General features: G+C 44.7%; 1 protein-coding gene across 2 annotated transcripts in view; it reads left to right on the top strand.

Moving 5' to 3' along the window:
- Positions 1-26,636, top strand: part of necab2 (N-terminal EF-hand calcium binding protein 2) — a 132,775-nt gene that overhangs the window by 35,905 nt on the left and 70,234 nt on the right. For both annotated transcript variants that reach the window (XM_046307238.1, XM_046307229.1), the window contains exons 3-5: positions 22,424-22,532; positions 25,174-25,199; positions 25,894-25,991. In XM_046307238.1, the coding sequence (XP_046163194.1) occupies positions 22,424-22,532; positions 25,174-25,199; positions 25,894-25,991 (233 nt within the window). The remainder of the gene's footprint in view (positions 1-22,423; positions 22,533-25,173; positions 25,200-25,893; positions 25,992-26,636) is intronic.

Genomic DNA, 26,636 nt, shown 5'->3' with positions numbered 1-26,636 from the left:
GATGAATAGTGCAGGGTGCATGGTCTGTGGATGAATAGTGCAGGGTGCATGGTCTGTGGATGAATAGTGCAGGGTGCATGGTCTGTGGATGAATAGTGCATAGTGCATGGTCTGTGGATGAATAGTGCATAGTGCAAAGTCCATGGATGAGAAGACCATCGTAGAACAGGTGGCCGGATGGTGGAGGCCACGGTGCAGGGGAAGGAACTGTTCAGGTGGCAGGAGGTTTTGGTCTGTGGAAGAGGGGGTGGAGGGGGTCTGCAATGGTCTTTCCTGCATGCTTCCTTGCCCTGGAGTCGCGCAGGAGATTGATGGAGGGTAGGTGGCAGCTAATGACCCTCACAGAAGCCCAGACAATCTGTTGCGGTGATCAAGGAGGTGAGGATGGAATCGAACATGGCTGTTTAGCACTGAATCAGTACACACAGCATTCAAAGGAGGACTGAGGACAAAACAAAGCCATGCATTCACCAAACATTGCGCTAATGAAAACTCGTTTGTTTTACAGTAATTATCTGATTGGGAACTACCATTGTCCATCACCCTCAAAATCAACTCCCAAAGACAGTTCCACTCCTTTTTTTCATTGTTACCCTCTAATCAGGAACTGCTTTTGGTGGGTGCAATTAATCATCAAGTAGAACAGAAAACCAGCAGGCTCCGGACCTCGTAGGGTAAGAGTTGGATACCCCTGCTCTATCAATTACAGAATCTCAATTTATTTCAATTTGGCATATTCGCCCCCCACCCCTCCCCCCCTATTTTTCTACATTGTAGAATAATAGTGAAGATATCAAAACTATGAAATAACTCATAAGGAATCATGTAGTAAACAAAAAGTGTTAAACAAATCCAAATATATTTTAGATTTTAGATTCTTCAAAGTAGCCACCCTTTGCCTTGATGACAGCTTTGCACACTCTTGGCATTCTCTCAACCAGCTTCATGAGGAATGCTTTTCCAACAGCCTTGAAGGAGTTCCCACATATGTTGAGCGCTCGTTGGCTGCTTTTCCTTCACTCTGCGGTCCAAATCAAATCAAAATCAAATCAAATTTATTTATATAGCCCTTCGTACATCAGCTGATATCTCAAAGTGCTGTACAGAAACCCAGCCTAAAACCCCAAACAGCAAACAATGCAGGTGTAAAAGCACGGTGGCTAGGAAAAACTCCCTAGAAAGGCCAAAACCTAGGAAGAAACCTAGAGAGGAACCGGGCTATGTGGGGTGGCCAGTCCTCTTCTGGCTGTGCCGGGTAGAGATTATAACAGAACATGACCAAGATGTTCAAATGTTCATAAATGACCAGCATGGTCAAATAATAATAAGGCAGAACAGTTGAAACTGGAGCAGCAGCACAGTCAGGTGGACTGGGGACAGCAAGGAGCCATCATGTCATTGTAGTCCTGGGGCACGGTCCTAGGGCTCAGGTCCTCCGAGAGAGAGAAAAAAAGAGAGAATTAGAGAGAGCATATGTGGGGTGGCCAGTCCTCTTCTGGCTGTGCCGGGTGGAGATTATAACAGAACGTGGCCAAGATGTTCAAATGTTCATAAATGACCAGCATGGTTGAATAATAGTAAGGCAGAACAGTTGAAACTGGAGCAGGAGCATGGCCAGGTGGACTGGGGACAGCAAGGAGTCCTCATGTCAGGTAGTCCTGGGACATGGTCCTAGGGCCCAGGCCAGTTGAAACTGGAGCAGCAGCATGGCCAGGTGGACTGGGGACAGCAAGGAGTCATCATGTCAGGTAGTCCTGGGGCATGGTTCTAGGGCTCAGGTCCTCCGAGAGAGAGAAAGAAAGAGAGAAGGAGAGAATTAGAGAACGCACACTTAGATTTACACAGGACACCGAATAGGACAGGAGAAGTACTCCAGATAAACAAACTGACCCTAGCCCCCGACACATAAACTACTGCAGCATAAATACTGGAGGCTGAGACAGGAGGGGTCAGGAGACACTGTGGCCCCATCCGAGGACACCCCGGACAGGGCCAAACAGGAAGGATATAACCCCACCCACTTTGCCAAAGCACAGCCCCCACACCACTAGAGGGAAATCTTCAACCACCAACTTACCATCCTGAGACAAGGCCGAGTATAGCCCACAAAGATCTCCGACACGGTACAACCCAAGGGGGGAAACCCAGACAGGCCGACCACAACAGTGAATCAACCCACCCAGGTGACGCACCCCCCCCAGGGACGGCACGAGAGAGCCCCAGCAAGCCAGTGACTCAGCCCCGTAACAGGGTTAGAGGCAGAGAATCCCAGTGGAAAAAGGGGAACCGGCCAGGCAGAGACAGCAAGGGCGGTTCGTTGCTCCAGAGCCTTTCCGTTCACCTTCCCACTCCTGGGCCAGACTACACTCAATCATATGACCCACTGAAGAGATGAGTCTTCAGTAAAGACTTAAAGGTTGAGACCGAGTTTGCGTCTCTGACATGGGTAGGCAGACCGTTCCATAAAAATGGAGCTCTATAGGAGAAAGCCCTGCCTCCAGCTGTTTGCTTAGAAATTCTAGGGACAATTAGGAGGCCTGCGTCTTGTGACCGTAGCGTACGTATAGGTATGTACGGCAGGACCAAATCAGAGAGGTAGGTAGGAGCAAGCCCATGTAATGCTTTGTAGGTTAGCAGTAAAACCTTGAAATCAGCCCTTGCTTTGACAGGAAGCCAGTGTAGAGAGGCTAGCACTGGAGTAATATGATCAAATTTTTTGGTTCTAGCCAGGATTCTAGCAGCCGTATTTAGCACTAACTGAAGTTTATTTAGTGCTTTATCCGGGTAGCCGGAAAATAGAGCATTGCAGTAGTCTAACCTAGAAGTGACAAAAGCATGGATTAATTTTTCTGCATCATTTTTGGACAGAAAGTTTCTGATTTTTGCAATGTTACGTAGATGGAAAAAAGCTGTCCTCGAAATGGTCTTGATATGTTCTTCAAAAGAGAGATCAGGGTCCAGAGTAACGCCGAGGTCCTTCACAGTTTTATTTGAGACGACTGTACAACCATTAAGATTAATTGTCAGATTCAACAGAAGATCTCTTTGTTTCTTGGGACCTAGAACAAGCATCTCTGTTTTGTCCGAGTTTAATAGTAGAAAGTTTGCAGCCATCCACTTCCTTATGTCTGAAACACATGCTTCTAGCGAGGGCAATTTTGGTGCTTCACCATGTTTCATTGAAATGTACAGCTGTGTGTCATCCGCATAGCAGTGAAAGTTTACATTATGTTTTCGAATAACATCCCCAAGAGGTAAAATATATAGTGAAAACAATAGTGGTCCTAAAACAGAACCTTGAGGAACACCGAAATGTACAGTTGATTTGTCAGAGGACAAACCATTCACAGAGACAAACTGATATCTTTCCGACAGATAAGACCTAAACCAGGCCAGAACATGTCCGTGTAGACCAATTTGGGTTTCCAATCTCTCCAAAAGAATGTGGTGATCGATGGTATCAAAAGCAGCACTAAGGTCTAGGAGCACGAGGACAGATGCAGAGCCTCGGTCCGATGCCATCAAAATGTCATTTACCACCTTCACAAGTGCCGTCTCAGTGCTATGATGGGGTCTAAAACCAGACTGAAGCATTTCGTATACATTGTTTGTCTTCAGGAAGGCAGTGAGTTGCTGCGCAACAGCCTTCTCTAAAATCTTTGAGAGGAATGGAAGATTCGATATAGGCCGATAGTTTTTTATATTTTCTGGGTCAAGGTTTGGCTTTTTCAAGAGAGGCTTTATTACTGCCACTTTTAGTGAGTTTGGTACACATCCAGTGGATAGAGAGCCGTTTATTATGTTCAACATAGGAGGGCCAAGCACAGGAAGCAGCTCTTTCAGTAGTTTAGTTGGAATAGGGTCCAGTATACAGCTTGAAGGTTTAGAGGCCATGATTATTTTCATCATTGTGTCAAGAGATATAGTACTAAAACACTTGAGCGTCTCTCTTGATCCTAGGTCCTGGCAGAGTTGTGCAGACTCAGGACAACTGAGGTTTGGAGGAATACGCAGGTTTAAAGAGGAGTCCGTAATTTGCTTTCTAATAATCATAATCTTTTCCTCAAAGAAGTTCATGAATTTATCACTGCTAAAGTGCAAGTCATCCTCTCTTGGGGAATGCTGCTTTTTAGTTAGCTTTGCCACAGTATCAAAAAGGAACTCATCCCAAGCCATCTCAGTTGGGTTGAGGTCGGGTATTTGTGGAGGCCAGGTCATCTGATGCAGCACTCCATTACTCTCCTTGGTCAAATAGCCCTTACACAGCCTGGAGGTGTGTTTTGGGTCACTGTTCTATTGAAAAACAAATTATAGTCCCACTAAGCGCAAACCAGATGGGATGTCGTATCGCTGCAGAATGCTGTGGTAGCCATGCTGGTTAAGTGTGCTTTGAATTTTAAATAAATCACTGACAGTGTCACCAATAAAGCACCCCCACACCATCACACCTCCTCCTCCATGCTTCATGGTGGGAACCACCCATGCGAAAATCATCCCTTCACCTACTCTGCGTCTCTTAAAGACACGGTGGTTGGAACCAAAAATGTCAAATTTGGACTCATGATACCAAAGGACAGATTACCACCGGTCTAATGTCCATTGCACGTGTTTCTTGGCCCAAGCAAGTGTCTTCTACTTATTGGTGTACTGTAGTAATGGTTTCTTGGCAGCAATTCAACCATGAAGGCCTGATTCACGCAATCTCCTCTGAACAGTTGACGTTGAGATGTGTCTGTTACTTGAACTCTGTGAAGCATTTATTTGGGCTACAATTTCCAAGGCTAGTAGCTCTAATGAACTTATCCTCTGCAGCAGAGGTAACTCTGGGTCTTCCATTCCTGTGGCAGTCCTCATGAGAGCAAAATTCATCATAGCGCTTGATGGTTTTTGCGACTGCACTTGAAAACATTTTCAAAGTTCTTGACATTTTCCGTATTGACTGACCTTCATGTCTTAATGTAATGAAGGACTGTCGTTTCTCTTTGCTTATTTGAGCTGTTCTTACCATAATATGAACTTGGTATTTTACCAAATAGGGCTATCTTCTGTATACCACCCCTACCTTGTCACAACACAACTGATTGGCTCAAACGCATTAAGAAGGAAAGAAATTCCACAAATTAACTTTTAACAAGGCACACCTGTTAATTGAAATGCATTCCAGGTGACTACCTCATGAAGCTGGTTGGGAGAATACCAAGAGTGTGCAAAGCTGTCATCAAGGCAAAGGGTGGCTACTTTGAAGAAACTCAAATATAAAATATATTTGGATTTGTTTAACACTTTTTTTGCTTACTTCATGACTTCATGTGTTATTTCATAGTTTTGATGTCTTCACTATTATTCTACAATGTAGAAAATAGTCAAATAAAAAAAATGAGTTGGTGTCCAAACTTTTGACTTGTACTGTATGTAGAAATAAAGACATTAAGGATGTTCTCTCAAGTGTGCTGTTTTGTAGGTAGCACATTTAGGCCTGCCTCTTTAAATGTTTGCTCTTGTGGCTTTCAGTAAGGTTCATGGAATTTGCTACTCAACCATCATAGCTAATGCTATTTTCTCTCTCTAACCTGTGTTTTATGCCTCTCTCTCTCAGCTGTACCATCCTACTGTAGCAAGCTTGGTTGCCAGCTGTAGCAAGAGAGTTGTATACATGTAGCAGTGTATAGTATAGCCCTATAAGTATCCACAAGTATAGTAGTATGTGTCCACTGAGACAAGTGACTGAGATTATCAGAGCAATTTATCTCAAATGCATTGATGTGAATATAACCTTTTATAGTATCTTGAGGACATTTTCATATCGCAGTAAAATGCCTGTGTCTCACCAGTGATCTCAGAATGTCTTCCTCTGCCTCCTGCAGGGTGGATATACAGTATTTACGTAGCCTAACACCACTATCATATGCCATCCTACTGGCAGTACTGTCACTGGCAGCCTGGGGGAGGGAGTGGGCAGAGACCGCCCTATCCGAAACTCCTCTCCAGCGATCGCTCACAGCAAGGATCACGATTCTCCATTTAATTATGTGCTTTTTTAATTGGAAGAGAATGAGGACTGCTAGCAGGGGAGACGTTATGAAATAACGAGATTCAGCAAAACTGTTGTTGAAGCCGTTTGGTTGTTGCTGCGGGGGGACTGTGCTGAACACAGGTTCATGCAGCATACAGTCTGAGATATACAGTACACACAGTAAATGCAGACTGTCAATGCATAAGAACATGCATACCAGCAAAATAAGTGCTTGCCTGTAGTATTATTATTATATTTTACTTTCATACTCAAATTAAGCAATAGATCCCAGTTGTCCATCCAATTTCCTGTGAGGTGTAGGAGTGAATCATCAATGGGACCTTTCTGCTCAAAGCCTCTTAGAAACAGACAGATAGTCTCTCTGACCATACTAACCAGAACAAACAAACCACTCAATATGACACGATTACAGCACTGCACTGTGTGTCCTGGCATAGATTACAGTATATATGCCATTTAGCAGACACTTTTATCCAAAGCGACTTACAGTCAGTGGTGGAAACAGTACTAAATTGTCATACTTGAGTAAAAGTAAAGATACCTTAATAGAAAATGACTCAAGTAAAAGTGAAAGTCAGCCAGTAAAATACTACTTGAGTAAAAGTATTTGGTTTTAAAAATACCTAAGTATCAAAAGTAAATGGAATTACTAAAATGTGCTTAAGTATAAAAATGTAAAAGTATAAATCATTTCAAATTCCTTATTACTCAAACCAGACATCACAATTTACAATTTTCTTGTTTTTTTTTATTGATGGATAGCCAGGGGCACACTCCAACACTCAGACATCATTTACAAACGAAGCATGTATGTTTAGTGAGTCTGCCAAATCAGATGCAGTAGGGATGACCAGGCATGTTCGCTTGATAAGTGTGTGAATTGGACAATTGTCCTGTCAAAATGTAATGAGTACTTTTGGGTGTCAGGGAAAATGTATGGAGTAAAAAGTACATCATTTTATTTAGGAATGTAGTGAAGTAAAAGTAAAAGTTGCTAAAAATATAAATAGTAAAGTACAGATACCTCCAAAAAACGACTTAAGTAAAAATACTTGAAAGTACTACTTAATTACTTTACACCACTGCTTACAGTCATGCAGGCACCCAAATCAACCAAGGGTGTCAGGTAGCAGGATGGAATAGGAGAGGCGACAGGGTGGCTGAGTTAGACTGAAGGTGGCGGTTAGAATCAGCCTTGGTCGATTTGGGTGCCTGCAATTTCATCATCATCAGCTCTTTCTCTCTATCCTTCACATTTATTTTAGAGCACAGGGGTTGGTGACAGTCAATGAAGTGCTAACATGAGATGATGACATTAAGGAAGATTTGAAATATAAATAATATGATTGACATGCCTGGTAAGTGGCCAGAGTGTTGAGATTATCTCTGTTTGTTCTTGGCGAGGTATGTAAACCATCCTGAGGGTAATCTATCTGTGTGTTTCTGTTAATGACTGCCCTTTCTGTGCTCTCACTAATGAGCTGCGGTCATGATGGTGTCAATCACATGACATGGGGGATGGCTGGATGTGATGCGCTTCTCTGCGCCAGGGCTCAGCAGGGTCTCTGTCCAAATGACATTTGGATGCCTGGTAATTAACCAGGCTGCCTTGCTGTGTGTTTGTTTGTGTGTGTGTGTCTCAGAACTCTGTGTGATATCACAAAATTGTGTGTGTGTGTGTGTGTCTCAGAATTCTGTGTGATGTTACAAAATTAAACCTTTGAGAATGGTAAAAAAAAAAATCATAGTTCGAGCCTTAGAGGAAAAACAGCCCTCCACCTCTTCCTCTCTCTCTTTCTCTCCCATGGCCATGACCACTGTTGTTCAGGATCAACTTTTATCACTGAAGGAGACTTTTGTCCCTCCAAATTATGCCCCCCAGCATGTAGAGACCTTGACCTAACAAACGGTAATTGCCTTGACATCTACAGGAGACAGGAGTACAGCAGTGGCAGCCTGTAGTCAAGTTGAAAGAACTCATTGCAGCAGCTGTACCCTTTCTCTAGTCCAGGGTTTCATAAACTATTTGGGGGAGGACGGTGAATTCCTCATATGGGTCTCGAGCTGAAAAAGTGTCAGAACACCTGCTCTAGACAATGACTTTGAGGTGACTCCCCGCCATATTCCAAGTGCATCTAGTGGTCAAGTAGGGTGTATAGTTTCAGCCAACAAAATGGCAGAGGGAGGCACGGGGAGGGTTGTCAACAGCATTGGCACATAATTGGCAATTATGGTGGTGGAAGTGGGTAAACATACTTTATGTCTGTAGCACGTTATCCACAGACCAATGTCATTGCCAATTTTGTACTGTATATGTTGTGTTGCCTCGGCTGCTTTCTCAGACTTATTTCTCCCTCTGACTATGAAGAGTTTAGAATTTAAACTGGCACAGTACAGTGCATGATGCAACAGTGATAACAAGAAAGTAGTCTGACCCTGGTTGTTGAAGATGTCAATCTCATATCGAGGATTGCAGTAAGAACACTGTGTGAGGTCTGAGGGTGAAGTGACAGCTTGTAGAAGAGCTTTGAAACTTTTCATTTGACTTTATTAGAATGTCCACTCCCCACCAACCTCCCAGTGCCCAGTTGCCCCTAGTTACAGCACTCTGGAATCCTTCTTCTCCCATGAGGCCATTCAGCTCGCTGTTACCATGGTGTCACATTCATCCCTCTAAAATTGCATACTGTATCTCCAGATGGCTGAATGCTTTAATGAAATGAAAATCCAATCCAAGGTCAGATCCTGGCCTTATCTCATGTGTATTATATCTCCATAGAGGTTTGTATCTGCTGATTGAGTAGCACATCCTACATTGTTTTATTCAGAATGTTCATTAACCGTATAACGATCCTTCCCCTTACCTCATGGAAGACCTGCCATTGAACAGTAGCCTGGTTTAATTAAATGCTTCCTTTCAGGGATTTTTCTTCATGTCTGTTGGTTTCAAAGTGCATGTCCAGTCCAATGTATTCAAATGCTTTCACTGCTTCACAGACTAAGGATTTTCACCGCACAGCATGAACCAAAAAATAATTCTTATTAGATTAGTGCTCCTCTGAGTGAGTGGGAGTAGAACGTGGGATGTTATTATTGTCTACAGTCCAGTGTATTGATGGGCTATTCAAATTCTCTCCATTTACACCCCCCTCCTCCTTTCTTCTTTTTCTGTCTTTTACCCCCTCCTTGGTCTGTAATGTTCCAACTTCCAAGTGTCATTTCTAGTACAATATTAGATGCCTCCATATTGCCAATTCTAAAGGCCATTTAGAGACTTAATTTAACCTGCGGAGGAAAAAAACCTTCTGGTTGTGAAATACGTTTTTTAACAGCAAACGACCATAATGCAGCAAAACTACCACCATACGACCTCCTTTGTGCCCTCAACATTCTATATTATATTATTAAATATATAACATAATTACTCAACATACAGTGCATTCAGACCACTTGACTTTTTCCACATTTTGAGACGTCACAACCTTATTCTAAAATGGATCAACTTAAAAGAAAATCCTCATCAATCTACACATAAAACCCCATAATGACAAAACACAACACATTTTTTGTTGTTGCTCATTTATAGAAAATTCAAAACAGAAGTACCTTATTTACATACAGTAAGTATTTAGACATTTTGCTAGGAGACTGGAAATTGAGCTCAGGTGCATCCTGTTTCCATTGATCATCCTTGACATTGATTGATTGGAGTCCACCTGTGGTAAATTCAATTGATTAGACATGATTTAGAAATGCATACACCTGTCTATATAAGGTCCCACAGTTGTCAGTCTATGTCAGAACAAAAACCAAGCCTTGAGGTCGAAGGAATTGTCCGTAGAGCTCGGAGAAAGGATTGTGTCGAGGAACAGATCTGGGGAAGGGTACAAAAACATTTCTGCAGCAAATCAAATCAAATCAAATCTTATTTGTCACATACACATGGTTAGCAGATGTTAATGCAAGTGTAGCGAAATGCTTGTGCTTCTAGTTCCGACAATGCAGTAATAACCAATGAGTAATCTAACCTAACAATTTCACAACAGCTACCTTATACACACAAGTGTAAAGGGATGAAGAATATGTACATAAAGATATATGAATGAGTGATGGTACAGAACGGCATAGGCAAGATGCAGTATATGGTATCGAGTACAGTATATACATATGAGATGAGTAATGTAGGGTATGTAAACATTATATTAAGTGGCATTGTTTAAAGTGGCTAGTGATACATGTATTACATAAAGATGGCAAGATGCAGTAGTTGGTATAGAGTACAGTATATACATATGAGATGAGTAATGTAGGGTATGTAAACATTATATTAAGTGGCATTGTTTAAATTGGCTAGTGATACATTTTTTACATGTATGGCAGCAGCCACTCAATGTTAGTGGTGGCTGTTTAACAGTCTGATGGCCTTGAGATAGAAGCTGTTTTTCAGTCTCTCGGCCCCCTGCTTTGATGCACCTGTACTGACCTCGCCTTCTGGATGATAGCGGGGTGAACAGGCAGTGGCTTGGGTGGTTGTTGTCCTTGATGATCTTTATGGCCTTCCTGTGACATCGGGTGGTGTAGGTGTCCTGGAGGGCAGGTAGTTTGCCCCCGGTGATGTGTTGTGCAGCATTGAAGGTCCTCAAGAACATAGTGGCTTCCATCATTCTTAAATGGAAGAAGTTTAGAACCACCAAGACTCTTCCTAGAGCTGGCTGCCCAGCCAAACTGAGCAATCGGGGGAGAAGGGCCTTGGTCAGGGAGATGACCATGGTGATGGTCACTTTGACAGAGCTCCAGAGTTCCTCTGTGGAGATGGGAGAACCTTCCAGAAGGACAACCATCTGCAGCACTGCACCAATCAGGCCTTTATGGTAGAGTGGAAGCCAGACTGAAGCCACTCCTCAGTAAAATGCTTGAAGTTTTCCAAAAGGCACCTAAAAGTCTCTCATACCATGAGAAACAAGATTCTCTGGTCTGATGAAACCAAGATCGAACTCTTTGGCCTGAATGCCAAGCGTCACATCTGGAGGAAAACATTTTAAAACCTGTTTTTACTTTGTCATTATGGGATTGTCACGAATCCCGCTTCCTGAGTCTGTGTTTGCTTGTGTTTCTGTCCTGGAGTGTGTGTCCGGTGTCCTGGAACGCACCCTGTCTGGTTGCCGGGCGAATTAGCTTGTTGGGAGATCGATGTTCACCCGCACCTGTATCCCATCAGTAATCTGCACACCTGTCCTGATCATCACCTCTCCCCTTCAAAAGCTCTGACCTGACATCCATTCCCTGCCGGATCGTTAGCCATGAACAGTATGTTGTGCCATAGTATCAGCCTCAAGTCGGATAGAATTTGTTTTTGTTTTTTTAACGTATTGCTTGCCTTAAACTTACCTCCGTTTGTTCTGTCTTCAGTTACTGTAGTGGCAAATCGGTTCAAATATGACACAACCAAGAACTTTGTGAAAATCAATATAGACTTTTAATACACCAGTATCATAAGCCGGAGAGCCCCGCGGGACCCACACCTTTCCAGAGCTCTCACTCTTCATTTTATACCCACACATACATTATCAGTTCATCCCCCAATGCAAATACAGTTACATCCCAATCCTGCTTGTTCAGCCCAGTAACGCCAACATCTGCTTTCGGCCAGATTATAATGATGACAAGACCCTTGCTTTGACCTAAAGATAATATACATCCCCCTTTCCTGTGGCCTGTTTTATCTATTGTTTTTAGTGTGTCCAGCTGCCTTGGTCGCCTTCTCTTCATATGGTTGTCTAAGATCAAACAGACTTATGTGTTTCCCCTGTGATGTGATTGATGTCTGTAATCCATCAGTTGGTCATTTGGCTGACCCCCTCCTTAGACAACCTCTGATCTTTGTATGTCCAGCTGGTCTAGGCGTCTATGTCACCTTCCCTTCATGTAGTCTGTTTTTAGTGTTCAACTATTCTATATATCTTATCCATTTGTCTATGTGTTATATTTTGCACCCACATTACTCAACCGGATCATTTACCCCATTCCCGCCTGGTCGTCGGAGGATTCCGCTACCCCATTGGATCCACCTATTTACTCCCATCAACTCACCACCGCTGCCCGCTATGCCACCTGGATATATCTACCCATTCACATTCACTTGTAAATAAATACTCACCTTCTTCCTACTCACATTGTCCTGGTCTGCGTCTGGGTTCGATTTTGAAAGAACGTGACAGAACGATCCGGCCAAGGATGAACCCAGCGGACCTGGACTCCGTTTGCCATGCCATTACCCAGCAGGAGAAGATGTTGGGACAACACAACACGGCGCTACACGAGATAGCGGGTTCAATCCGGAATTTATCGGATAGATTAATGAGTATCCAGGATCAGCTCAGGTTGCCGGCGGATCATCCACCACCTGTTTCACCCATATCACCTGCCGATTCGGGAGCGGGTTCCTTCCGTGAGCCCAAAGTTCCGACACCGGAGAAGTACGAGGGAGATCTGGGAGGATGCCGTTCATTTCTTTTACAGTGTGGGTTAGGTTTTGATCTGCAGCCCTACTCTTACGCCACAGATAAGGCTAGGACAGCTTTTGTTATTGAGCTGCTGCGTGGTAGAGCTCTGGAATGGGCTTCAGCTGTTTGAGAACGACGGGACACATGCATGACGTCATACCAGGGTTTCACGGCAGAGATGAGAAAGCTTTTTGACCATCCAGTCCGAGGTAAGGACGCAGCTAAACGTTTGTTCTCTCTTCGCCAAGGAGCTCGTAGTGTGGCAGACTTTGTGATAGAATTCAGGACATTGGCTGTGGAGAGTGGTTGGAATGAGGAATCACTACAAGTGTTTTTTTACCAGGGGTTGTCGGAGCAACTCAAGGACGACCTGATCTCCTATCCAGAGCCTAGTGACCTAGATAGTTTGGTCACCTTAGCTATTCTGGTAGATAATAGAGTCCGAGAGGGAAGGAGGGAGAAGCCGTGGGGTCCATCTAATCAATCTGAGACTCGGTTACCATTTGGGTCAGGAAGTGGACCAGAACGGGTTGATCATTTTCCCTTACACGGGATTAGTCGAGGAGTCCTGCCGCCAGATCCTGAACCTATGCAAGTGTGGCGGCACGGGTTAAGTAAGGACGACCGCCAACGTAGACGTGAGACCAACAGCTGCCTCTACTGTGGTAGCTCGGGACATTACATCTCCGTTTGTCCTCAGCGCCCGTTAAACTGCTCGGCTCGTTAAGTTTGGGAGGTTTGTTAGCGAGCCAATTTCAACCTCTCAAGAGCCCTGTCAGACCACGTTTTCACGTTTAGAAATTAACGCTTTCATCGATTCAGGTGTCGATGACAGCTTCATTGATGCCGACTTAGTGGAACAGCTGGGGCTTTCCAAGGAGCAATTACCGGAAGCCATTGAAGCAACCACTCTGAACGGCAGTAGTCTGGCACAGATCACTATGAGGACTGAACCGGTTAAGATGTTGTTGTCGGGGAATCATTCAGAGGTTATTTATTTTTTTATTTTGCCTTCCCCCCATGTTCCTCTGGTTCTTGGATACCCCTGGCTAAGAGAACACAATCCTTCGTTCGATTGGGTGACTGGTAAGGTAACTAGTTGGAGCATTGAGTGCCATGCTAACTGCCTCAGGACTGCCTGTTCTCATGCTGTCCCCAGTCGGGTCAATGAGTCTGCTCCTCCTGATTTGTCCCTGGTTCCTGAAACATATCACGAGTTGGGTGAGGTGTTCAGTAAGCAGAAAGCTCAGTCACTTCCTCCCCACTGACCTTATGATTGTACAATTAAGCTGTTCCCTGGAGCTGCCTTTCCCAAGGGACGGTTATACAGTATTTTTCGACCTGAGTGGGAAGCCCTGGAGACCTACATAAAGGAGTCTCTTGCTGCAGGTCTCATTCGTCCCTCGTCATCACCCCTGGGAGCTGGATTTTATTTGTGAGTAAGAAGGATGGCTCTCTTCGACCGTGTATTGATTATCGGGGGTTGAATGATATTACGGTCAAGAACAACTACCCCTTGCCCTTGATGAGTTCCGCTTTCGATTCTTTACAGGGTGCTACTGTGTTTATGAAGCTTGATCTACGCAATGTGTATCATCTGGTTCGGATCAAAGAGGGGGACGAGTGGTTGACTTGATTCAATGTACCTATGGGACATTTCGAGTACCAGGTGATGCCGTTTGGACTTTCCAACGCTCCAGCAGTGTTCCAAAGTTTGGTGAATGACGTGCTGAGGGATATGATCGGTCTGTTTGTGTTTGTTTACCTGGATGACATCCTGATTTTCTCCAAGGAGCTTTCCAGCCACATCCAGCATGTTAAGCAGGTCCTGCAGCGGTTATTGGAGAACCGTCTGTTTGTGAAGGCAGAGAAGTGTGATTTTCACGCCCACACTACATCCTTCCTCTGGTACATCATCTCCAGGGGTGAGATCAAGATGGACCAAGAGAAGGTTCGGGCGGTTCGGGATTGGGCCCGGCCCGGTACGAGATTGCAGCTCCAGAGATTCCTGGGATTTGCGAACTTCTATCGGAGGTTTATCCATGATTACAGCCGGGTGGCCGCCCCTTTAACTGCTCTGACGTCTTGCACCAGAATTTTCTGTTGGACTCCTGAGGCAGACCGAGCATTTCTGAACTTGAAGAGCCGATTCACCAACGCGCCGATTCTCTCTCAACCTGACACTTCCCGTCAGTTTGTTGTTGAGGTGGACGCGTCTGATGTGGGGGTGAGCGCCATCCTGTCCCAGCATAGCTCCACTGGCGGTAAACTCCATCCCTGCGCCTTTTACTCTTGTCGTCTTTCACCAGCTGAGAGAAACTACGATGTGGGTAACCGGGAGCTTCTCGCTGTGAAGCTTGCCTTGGAGGAGTGGCATCACTGGTTGGAGTGAGCGGAGCAACCGTTTGTGGTCTGGACTGAACACAAGAATCTGGCTTACGTGCAATCGGCTAAACGTCTCAACTCCCGTCAGGCCAGGTGGGCTTTGTTTTTTGGACGCTTCAAATTTTCACTGACGTTCCGACCTGGGACGAAGAACGGCAAAGCGGACGCCTTGTCCCGGATGTTCTCAAAGACGGATGAGAGTGGGGCCAAAACTGAGACGATTCTTCCCCAGAACCTTGTCGTGGGAGCCGTTACATAGAGGATTGAGAAGGATGTGATGGCGGCCCTCCGGACGCAGCCCGGCCCCGGTAACGGTCCACCCGGTCGGATGTTCGTGCCTGAGTCGGTCCGTTCTGCTGTTCTTCAGTGGTCCCATGCCAGCAAGATAGCTTGTCACCCTGGCGCTGCTCGGACTATGGCGCTACTGCGCAGACGATTTTGGTGGCCAGCCATGGGAGAAGATAGCCGGAGGTTTGTTGCCGCATGTCCTGTTTGTGCTCAGAACAAAAGTACCAATCGGCCCAGCTCTGGGCTTCTTCACCCCCTACCTATTCCTCGGCGACCTTGGTCGCATCTGGCCCTGGATTTTGTCACGGGATTGCCCCCTTCTGTTGGGAACACGGTCATTCTGACCATTGTGGACAGATTCAGCAAGTTTGCTCATTTTGTCCCTCTCTCCAAGCTTCCATCTGCCATGGAGACGTCCGAGATCCTGGTTAGGGAGGTTTTCAGGGTCCACGGATTGCCCAGTGACATTGTTTCTGACCGTGGTCCTCAGTTTACCTCTGCTGTCTGGAGATCCTTCTGTTTGGCCATTGGAGCTACAGTCAGTCTCACTTCTGGATTTCACCCACAATCTAATGGTCAGGCGGAGAGAGCCAACCAGAAGATGGAGTCCACGCTGCGTTGTCTTGTCTCCTCTGATCCCACCTCTTGGTCATCTCAATTACCCTGGGTTGAGTATGCCCATAATACCCTTCCTTCATCTGCCACTGGGATGTCCCCCTTCCAATGCCTGTACGGATACCAACCTCCCTTGTTTCCTTCTCAGGATAGGGATCTTTCGGTTCCTTCTGTCCAGGCCGACATTCGTCGTTGCCACCGGACCTGGCATCGGGCCAGGAAGGTCCTCAGAGTTTCTGACCGGTATCAGATCCAGGCGAATCGTCGCCGTATTCCTGCTCCCGCTTATACCATTGGCGATAAGGTTTGGTTGGCTACACGGGATCTTCCTCTACAGACTGAGTTGAGGAAACTGTCACCAAAGTTCATTGGTCTGTTTGTGGTGGAGAGAATCATTAACCCTGTTGTGGTCCGACTCAAATTGCCGGCAACGCTTCGAGTACACCCCACCTTTCATGTCTCCTGCCTCAAGCCGGTTCAACTCAGTCCTTTGTTGCCCCCTCCTCCTCGTCCTCCTCCTCGGATGATCGGAGGTGGTCCTGCCTACACGGTGCGCCGCATAATGGATTCCAGACGGCGGGGTCGAGGTTTCCAATATCTCGTGGATTGGGAAGGATATGGTCCATAGGAGAGGAGTTGGATTCCTCGGCGTCAGATCCTTGATGACGACCTGCTTCGTGACTTCTACCGCCTCCACCCTGGCGCTCCAGGTAGTCCGCCCGGTGGCATTTGTCGGAGGGGGGGAGGGGGTACTGTCATGAATCCCGCTTCCTGAGTCTGTGTTTGCCTGTGTTTCTGTCCTGGAGTGTGTTTCCGGTGTCCTGGAACGCACCCTGTCTGGTTGCCAGGCGAATTAGCTTGTTGGGAGATCGATGTTCACCCGCACCTGTATCCCATCAGTAATCTGCACACCTGTCCTGATCATCACCTCTCCCCTTCAAAAGCTCTGACCTGACATCCATTCCCTGCCGGATCGTTAGCCATGAACAGTATGTTGTGCCATAGTATCAGCCTCAAGTTGGATAGAATTTGTTTTGTTGTTTTTTACGTATTGCTTGCCTTAAACTTACCTCCGTTTGTTCTGTCTTCAGTTACTCACCCGGATCATTTACCCCATTCCCGCCTGGTCGTCGGAGGATTCCGCTACCCCATTGGATCCACCTATTTACTCCCATCAACTCACCACCACTACCCGCTTCGCCATCTGGATATATCTACCCATTCACATTCACTTGTAAATAAATACTCACCTTCTTCCTACTCTCCTTGTCCTGGTCTGCTTCTGGGTTCGATTTTGAAAGAACGTGACAGGGATATTGTGTGTAGATTGATGAGTGAAAAACCTCCCAATTTAATCAGTTTTAGAATGAGGCTGTAACGTAACAATATGTGGAAAAAGTGAAGGGGTCTGAATATTTTCCGAATGCACTGTAAAGCCACATTATTGACCATGAGACATTATAACTGACCATAATGACCATGAGACATCATTCGTGAAAATGAAATCTCCCCTGACCATGGAATGGTGTTAGGAACCATCAGAGTCCTTCTCTCATCGCTGCATGAATCTTCATCAACTTGACACATTGCTATGTGTTACGGATACAGTTATCCTGTGTGTGTGTGTGTATCCTGTGTGTGTGTTTCTTTTCTCTCCTTCTCCCCTCACAGGTGAAAATCATCACTCCCAATCAGTCAACAATCAATCATCAATCAGAAGACACACCTCCTCCTACTTCCTATCCTATCACAGTTCCTTCCCCATGGTTTAAAAACCCCATCATTTGTTTGTTCTAGAGCTCAATCTCTCTGTAAATGCCATGTCTGTAAGTCTCTGTGTTTCACTCTCGCTTTGTGTCTTAACCTCTCTTTTGTTTAAACACCTCCATAGCACTTTGTCATCCCCTGTGAGTATTGTTTTTGGTTATGGTGTTTGTTTGTTGCTGGTGGGAAAAGGGGGAAACCAAGACAAGTCGCCCATGGGCATACACTACCCGTAGGTGAACTTTGTTAAATACACTAGTTAGAACTGGGCGGACCACCCACTGTATTTTTGGTTAGTTAGTTAGCTGTTAAAGTAGGCTAGTCTAGCTTAGGGGTGTGTTATTGTATATTTATTGTTTCTTTCCTTGGGTCCAGCTCAGCCCCTTTTCCTGCTCCCCCCATTACCGTGTGTTTATAAATAAACCTGGAGTTTGACGGTAGATTTCTGTTGTCGTGGTTATTTCGTGCACACTTTTACTTTGTCACAATAATAATTTGCATGAGTTATGTTACGGGTCTCATTACCATCCCCCCTAGACTGTCGGGCCAAAAGGGATTCGTAACACTATGTTTTACTATAAAGCATAATTACTTAAAACAGCATTATGGATATTTGCATGCACATACACACATCATATTTGTACTGGGCAGTGACTCTTGTTGATCTACTTGATTGATGATGATTACATGAAAGTCTGTGCCATTTGAATAAGCTCTTAGCCGCTGAATAAGAGGAAATGGTGATCATTTATTAAAGCTTCTTCACCCATCATATCTCCATAAAAAGCCTTAATGTACTGGATTATTTTATTTATTTATTTTTATTTCACCTTTATTTAACCAGGTAGGCTAGTTGAGAACAAATTCTCATTTGCAACTGCGACCTGGCCAAGATAAAGCGTAGCAATTCGACACATACAACAACACAGAGTTACACATAGAATAAACTAAACACACAGTCAATAATACAGTAGAACAAAAGAAAGCAAAAAGTCTATATACAGTGAGTGCAAATGAGGTAAGTTAAGTTATTGTCTTTGATCATGTTAAATTTCCCATTGGAAGTCTGAGCACAGTGTCCTTTGTTATGATTTTGGGGCTGACTGATTTTGTATGTTGCGAATTGATTGGTTTGACTTCTTAGTAAGTATATTAGGATCCGATTGGTTAGGAGAGCTGTGTGTGCTCAGCTTCTATTGGCAGGTTGCCTGTGCTGTGTGCTACTGTTCAGAGGTGTTCAGTTTAATCCGTTCACCACAGCCTCATCCAGGCCACTCTGAGAACATGTAGTAGGGGTAGTGTAGATTACATCTGAATAATATAGGGTTATTGTTAATGAATTGATCCTGTCAGTGACGCTGCTGATCATAATGATGCAGGGTACGGATGGGATGCAGTAATGAGGGTTGCACTCCCCCCTGTTCCCATCATGACAGATAGTAGCCACTCAGAGGAGACATGGGACTTATACTATAGATAACTCAATCTCTGTCTCTACCAAGCTCTGCACTATAGGAGTCTGCAGTATCAACACTTAATAAAACCACTAATTATACAGTATGTTGATGTATGCTTCACACCCCTACGCTAAATTATTTTATGTGGTAACATCTGTTGGTGAGCATCTGTCCTGCGAAGAGTTTGGTGTATTTCTTTATCGGGGCAGACAGGGCAGGTTTGGCTGTGCTGATTTGATGGACGGTAATAAGGAAAGCTGACAGCCTTGTGAGAGCCACTTGTGTTCCTCATTTATCAGACAAAACAGGTCTCTGGGACCGGCCCTGGCTCTGTGTGGGGCCGGTCCTCGTTGTGCGTGCACACACGCTATCATTTCCAGACTCTCTCTCTCTCTCTCTCTCTCTCTCTCTCTCTCGCTCTCTCTGTTACTTCATGTGGAAGAGTAACTTGAAGTTACTTCATGTGGAAGAGTTCCATTTAGTCGTGGCTCTATGTAGTACTGTGCATTTCCCAGAGTCAGTTCCGGACTGTGAAGAGACCCCTGGTGTCAGCTCTTGTGAGGTAAGGTACGGGTGTCTGAACTGTGTGCTAGTCGATTGAACAGACAGCTTGCTGCTTTCTACATGTCAACACCTCTCACAAAGACAAGTAGTGATGCAGTCACTCTCTTCTCTTCTTTGAGCCAGGAGAGATTGACATGCGTGTTATTGATATTAGCCCTCGGTGTACATTTAAGGGCCAGCCATGCTGCCCTGTTCTGACTGTAATTTGCCGATGTCTTGCTTTGTGGCACTTCACCATATAACTGGGCAGTAGTCCAGGTGTGATAAAACCTGTAGGACTTGTTTTGTTGATTGTGATGTCAAGAAAGCAGAGCAGCACTTTATCACGGACAGACCTCTCCCCATCTTAGCTACCGTTGATTCATCTGTCACACACACACACACACACACACACACACACACACACACACACCTTCACTTTCAGACACTCCCAACCACAGCTTTGTCTCTAATGAAATGTCCCGTCAATCCATCAGAGGAAGATATTCCTGTGTGTGGTAATCTTGCTTGGCAGGGGGCTATTCTCCTGCTCTCAATTGATGGCACAGACCATCTCAGGCAGGAGATAAAAGCTGTAAAAATTAGTCTAGGACTAAAAAAGGAATTGTAAAGAGAGAAAAGATGGGTCACTGGAAATGGGTCTCTACACCCTTTTCCTGGATTGGGTCATTAGAAATGAGGAAGATGGCGAATAGAGGAAAAGGGGAGAGATGCACATGGAGTCTGGTTGCCATGACAACCAGGAAGCCCAGCACCCCAACAATTATATGTTAAAGGATAGAAATGAAATACAGTCTGTGTCTGTTCTTATTCTTGGAAGAGTGCAGGATGTGAGAGCCCTGCTGGAAGTAAAAGTGCTAATTGCATCCCTTTTATCTGTAGCAGCGAGGTCTGCATAGTATCATCCGTGTTGCGTCTGCCCACTCAGACACATTAGCAGAACCGTTCCCATCTGTCTGATGTACCCCTGTCTGTCCTCACTAACTCCCCACACGCACATCACATTTTATTACAAAATAACACCACTGGATATGAGGTCTTTTCATTGCTTTGAATCTAATCTGAACTCTATCGGAAAAACGTGACCATCTGAGCAGAGCTTTTTATGCAGTTTGGGGTTTATACTGTGTCTTTATCAGATCCTGATGCTTGCATATCTATCAGCCTGGAACACAGTGAATGTTATTCCCTTTCCCGTTGGTGAACAGAGATAACACTGGAACCAGAGATCTGCCCACATCAGAACCTGATGTCCAGCCCATATCCCACTGTACCCACTGAGCTGCAGTAGTGGCCATATCCTCCAGCACACTCTAATTTGGAGAAGATAGGGCTGGGCTGGCGTGCTTCTTCATGCGCATGCTATTCCTTAGTGGGAGTACTGCGGTAAAAGTGGGTCAGTGTTTAATTAACTGCTGGTACAGTTGTGCTGTTCTGAGACTCTCCTGCCTCATATGGAAACAGGGTGGGACAGGGGGACACAGAAGAGAGGTGGACATTAGCCTGTGTTTAGTAGAAAGATGTTTCTCCTCTGTTCCAGCAGTTCACTCAGCTCTTAAGTGCCTATGCCTGTCGCTCAGGCGCAAATGAGAGATAAATGACAGTGACAATGGAGAGAGGAGAGGAGAGAGAGGGGGACAGAAAGAGCAATGATGAAGGTAGAGAGAAGAGAAAGAACAGGGAAGGGATATCAATAGGATAGAGAGGAGGGCAGAAATAAAGAGATGATAAGAGAGAGATGGAGGGAGAAAGAGAGAGAGGAACGTGCTGCTGCAGCCAAGAATGAGGGCCAGTTTTAATTCAAAGGACCAGGTTCAAAAGCTTTTCCATTTCAATGTCCCAATAGTTCTGTTAGGTGGCAATAACGAAAACCACTCTCTTTATTTTGGCTTGCACGTTAGTCATTTTCTTACACTGGAGATTAGAGCCTACAATGGCTCCAATAGCCAAAAGTCCAGTTGAACAGCTTCAAGGGCGTGGTGCGCCCAGCCACAGCATGGCTCCACAGACTCCTGTAGTCCTAATAATGCTGACTGGAGTCCTCCTGGCTGGGGCTGGGCCTGGAGTCTGGTTCCTTGGCCTGGAGTCTGGTTCCTTGGGCTGGGCCTGGAGTCTGGTTCCTGGGGCTGGGCCTGGAGTCTGGTTCCTGGGGCTGGGCCCGAGGGCTAAGTTTGAGGGCTAGGACCTGGCCTGGTTCTGGGGTCTTAGTCTAATTCTAGTTCTGATCTTGGGTGCAGGGCCTCTCACTGAGTCCAGAGTGGCTCAGTGGGAGCCTGATGGATCAGGAGCCAGCTCTGTCCAGGTCCAGATACCTGTTCAGGCCTTGTAGTAGTACTGTACATCATTCTGGAATCAATAATTACTGATCCGCAGAGAGCTGACCAGTCTGTAACAAAAGCTCTGCAAGTGGTGGCCTCTCAAATGATTTTCACTTTGTTGATCTTACAGCTTGCAAATGCCCAGAGCATTGTGTAAATTCTTTACCATAATCTATAATGGTTCAGAATTGATGGAAGACTGCAAGGTGATTGTGATATATCATGATGCGGAGGAGGAAGATGACGATGATGATGATTATCATTATTATGGCGATGATGATTATGGCTATTATGACATTGTTGGTAATGATTCCGGTGATAATGGCGATGATGATATCATGATAAAGACCATGTTCATTGATCACTGTGTGTATACATATTATCACAATGAGCCTAGTGGTAATGACGGTGATCATGGTGTGTAGCTGCATGGTTTATATCCGCTGTTAACCTGATGGATGTCTCCACCTCTCCTCTTCTCCTCTTCTCCTGCAGATGATGGGAAGCTGTCTCTGGACGAGTTCCAGGCGTTCTTCTCCGACGGAACGCTGAATGAGGAGGAGCTGGAGAATCTGTTTCACTCCATTGACTCAGATAACACAAGGTGAGAGCATCATCACACTGCTGAAGCAGAGGTATTGACCTGCCCATTTGGGTCTGGAGTGCAGGGAGGAGATAGCATTGAGATATATGAAACGATCACAAGTCATCCTCTAGTTTCGGTCTACTTTTGTCCATAGCTGAGGCATCCCAGGACCTTTATGTCCCTCTTTTCATGCCAGGAGCCTATTCACTAACATAAGGGCTAAAGAGGATGTGCATGTGTGCATGTGTGCATGTGTGCATGTGTGCATGTGTGCGTGTGTGCATGCGTGCGTGCGTGCGTGTGTGTTTGTGTCTGCATATGTGAGCAAATGGATCTATCCTACCAGGGTGTGTATATATTATATATGCAGTACTGTTTGGTAGGCCTGCCCTGCCTGTGTGTATTTTGCCACATTTCTCCCCCGCTCAGTGTCAGGCTGCCTCAGGAGGGTATGCTGCTCCACTGTGTGCATTGTCTTTAATCACATTTCAGATTGAATTATGTAAAAGGGAGGAGACGAGTGCAGCTGCTGAGCTCAAGTCCCCGTTTGCCAGGTCTAGCGCTTCCCTCTCATTAAATAATGAACCAGCACAGCCAGCCGTGAACAATGCCTTAGCAAGGAGCAGAAGGGAGGAGGGGAGGGAACAGAGAGGAGAGGAGATGAGGGAAAACGGAATAGGACAGGGATGACAGTAGTAGGGTGGAATTGAGTGGATGGGGTCACTCTTAGAAACAAAGGTGCTATCTAGAACCTAAAAGGGTTCTTTGGCTGTCCCCATAGGAAAACCCTTTGAATAACCCTAGAGTATGTCAGACAGTATGCACTATGTTTTTACATGATCTATCTCAAATAGTATGTGTTATCTATCTATATTATCTTCAATATGTAGATCATAATCTGCTTTCTAGTTATGATCAGGACTGTTCTAATAAAGTGTGTTACATTTAGGGGGAAATGTCACTGGTTGCTTGCAAAGTATACAATTTATCTGTACTCATAAATGTCATATCCACCTTTTCAAGATCTTTTGATATGATTTGGTGTGACCGTTAGCTGACAGGCCTTTGTTGATGACACCTCTAGATTAAAAAGTGAAAAAGAGAATGATGAAGAGAAAGATGAAACACCAGGGAAGAGAGAGAGAGGATGATGAAAGAATTGCAGAGTAAGGACAGTCCTCCAGTTCCTGTGTTACCTGTGGTCTCATCCTCTTATCTCCTCCCTCCTTTCTTTTTCTCTTTCACCTTCTTTCACTGTCCTTCAGTACTCCTGACCGTCCATGTCATCAGCCTTGTTATTTTCAGACACTAAATGCGTTCTCTCTTTAGAATATTGATTGAAAAAAAGATTGTTCCACTCAATTTCTCTTTAATCGTGAATAAATGCTTTTTATGTCATATATATTTCGATTTTATCCGAAGGTTTTCTTTCCCTTCGTTAACCAGTTACTGTTGGGAGATAATTGATTGGCCTGTTTAAAAACGTTAAATTACAATGTAAGCATTTGATATTGTTGGATTCTGGGTAAGCTTTGAACATTGCTATACTAGAGAGATGATAGATCAGAAGTATGGTATCTGAGGGATGATAGTGAATGGTTATTACAACAGAAGTTAATGGTTATCTGTAGGAGTCAGATGTCTTTGGAATGTGTAGGGGAGACGGGTGGAGATCTTAGAAACAAACAATGTCACTGAGGGAGTGAGGGTGATGTATAACGTTTACATTATGTCAGGATATGTGATTGTTAGCCACCAGGGATCCTCTGGGAAGAGAAGAGACACAGTCTGGTATCAATGACCATGACAGCCTTGAGTTGGGGAGGAGTGAGCACTTTGGGGTAGAGGTCAGGTCAGATGAAGTGAGGAAGAACAGATATCACTAAGGTTCTGTCTAGCAACAGAGATGCATTGGCTGTTCAGTGTGGAGGAGGAGACTCAGCCTAGGAGAAAGGGTTAAATACTGTATCAATGCTTGCGTGAAATGTGATGTCTGAATACAGCTGTGTCGACCCTTTGGGAATAATTCAACTTGGTTAAGCTTCTCTAGTGTCCGTGAGTTATTTACTCTGCAAAATAAGAACCTAACAATATTTAATGCCAATCTGATTTATCGACTGCCCAGACCACAGCAAGCAAAGATGAACTGTTCTCCTTATTCCTGCTCCTCATCAATCTGGTTCCTACACTGCGCCTGTGTAGAGCTTTTTTTAATCAGTCATTTATAGCAGCATCTTCTATGCCAAAGAATAATAAGATACAAAACTAATAAAGATGGAATAACCTGAAGCTGAATTCATGAGAACAGATTTAGGTTAGGGTTTTGTCAAATTATTGTGGACCTGCTGCTCCCCCTGATGGAGCAATATAGATATAGATGGTTATAGATCATGTTGTGTTGCATGCAAGCCTTGCCTGTTTCTTACCACATTCTCCCACTGCCTTTTCCCTCTCTCTCTCTCTCTCTCTCTCTCTCTCTCTCTCTCTCTCTCTCTCTCTCTCTCTCTCTCTCTCTCTCTCTCTCTCTCTCTCTCTCTCTCTCTCTCTCTCTCTCTCTCTCTCTCTCTCTCTCTCTCTCTCTCTCTCTCTCTCTCTCTCTCTCTCTCTCTCTCTCTCTCTCTCTCCCTATGCTGCTCCTAACTAACCTGTGGTGTGTTAGTAATGTTGACACTAAGGAACTCTGTGGTAAGTATTAACAGATTAATCTGTGTGTGTATTTGTGAGCTTTACTTGTGTTTGTCTGTGTCTTTGGATGTATTGTATATGTGAATGTATGACCAAATCAATCTGTGAAGTCAATATGCCATGTATAGTTTTCTGGCTTCACAATAATCCCAAACTTCCCAGTAGAATATCTGATTTTGTAGTATTCAAACGAAGACTTGATTAATCACGTAGCTAGTTGGTAGTCTCCTAAGTGTGTATGTGTGCCTGTATGCATTTGTATTTGTGTGTACTAGAGCCCGACCTATATGTTTTTTGGGATCCGATATGATCCCGATTTTTGGGGGACACAATTTACAGATAAATCTGCCGATATACTATTTTTAGATTGGGGAAATTAAAAAATGTCATTTTCCCACACTGAATTCTCATAAATTCTCATCCAAAAGAGCAATTGTCCAATAACTGCTTCAAATGTTGATTTCATACATTGTGACAATAATGACACATCATGAGAACTGCAGAAAGTGTTCAGATAAGATTGAGATTCCCTTTTTTCATCCTTTTTATTGAATACCGGCTATTGTGGAATTACCATCTGATACCGATATAGCAGTAAAAGGCCAATGTCAGCCGATAATATCGGTAAACCGATATTTCGGTCGGGCTCTAGTGTGTACCCCTCTTACCTCTGTCTTTTCCCCTGTCCTTCCAGACTACTTTGTCAAACACATGGGTGACTATGAGGGTGTACTGGCCTCCCTGGAGACTCTCAACTTGTCCATCCTCAGAGCCATGGACTTCACCAAGAAGGTGAGTGTCAACCCGGTATGCTACGCTATTAGATGTGTGTAGGCATGTCTGTCTTGCTTGTTTGCCCTGTCTGTACTACTATATGTATTATTAATTTGCATGAGTTTTCAATGTGGTTTACATTGCAAGGTGGGGACTCACCTCATCCAACACCAGAACACTTTTCTTTGGAGCTGAGCCTACTTAAGATGAGGATGTTCGTTCTTATAGACAAATACTAGCAATAGGGGGCTGAAAGCTCCTCTTTCCACCAGTAATATAAAGTAAAGCCCATGTGATGCAGATAGGACTGGGAGTTACAGTAGATGTGTGTGGTAAACGAATGTGTTAGTGTGGCGGCAGCTCAGATAGGGGCTATATATAGCCTGTCGTTTCAGAGCTTCACTTCCATATTCTGTTTGTTCCTGGCTTCTAATTAGCATTGTGTCTGGGTTCAACCTAATGATTCTACTCTGTAGCTCTGAGCTCCAGGGCATCCAGCGACGCAAAGCCAGCAGCTAGTTACCTCTCCTCATTATAATGAACAACTGCTGTTTTATGTATCAGCTCTCACCACTGCCCTCTGTGCAGTTTACAGTCCTTGTAATTAATGGAGCCAAGCTACAGGGCCAGCCCGCCCATTAGGCAGGATTAGGCAACAGCCTA

Source organism: Oncorhynchus gorbuscha, linkage group LG02 (genome assembly GCF_021184085.1).
Source record: "Oncorhynchus gorbuscha isolate QuinsamMale2020 ecotype Even-year linkage group LG02, OgorEven_v1.0, whole genome shotgun sequence".
Lineage (NCBI taxonomy): Eukaryota > Metazoa > Chordata > Actinopteri > Salmoniformes > Salmonidae > Oncorhynchus > Oncorhynchus gorbuscha.
Note: the sequence above shows the minus strand (reverse complement) of the source record. Positions and strands in the feature narration are given on the sequence as shown.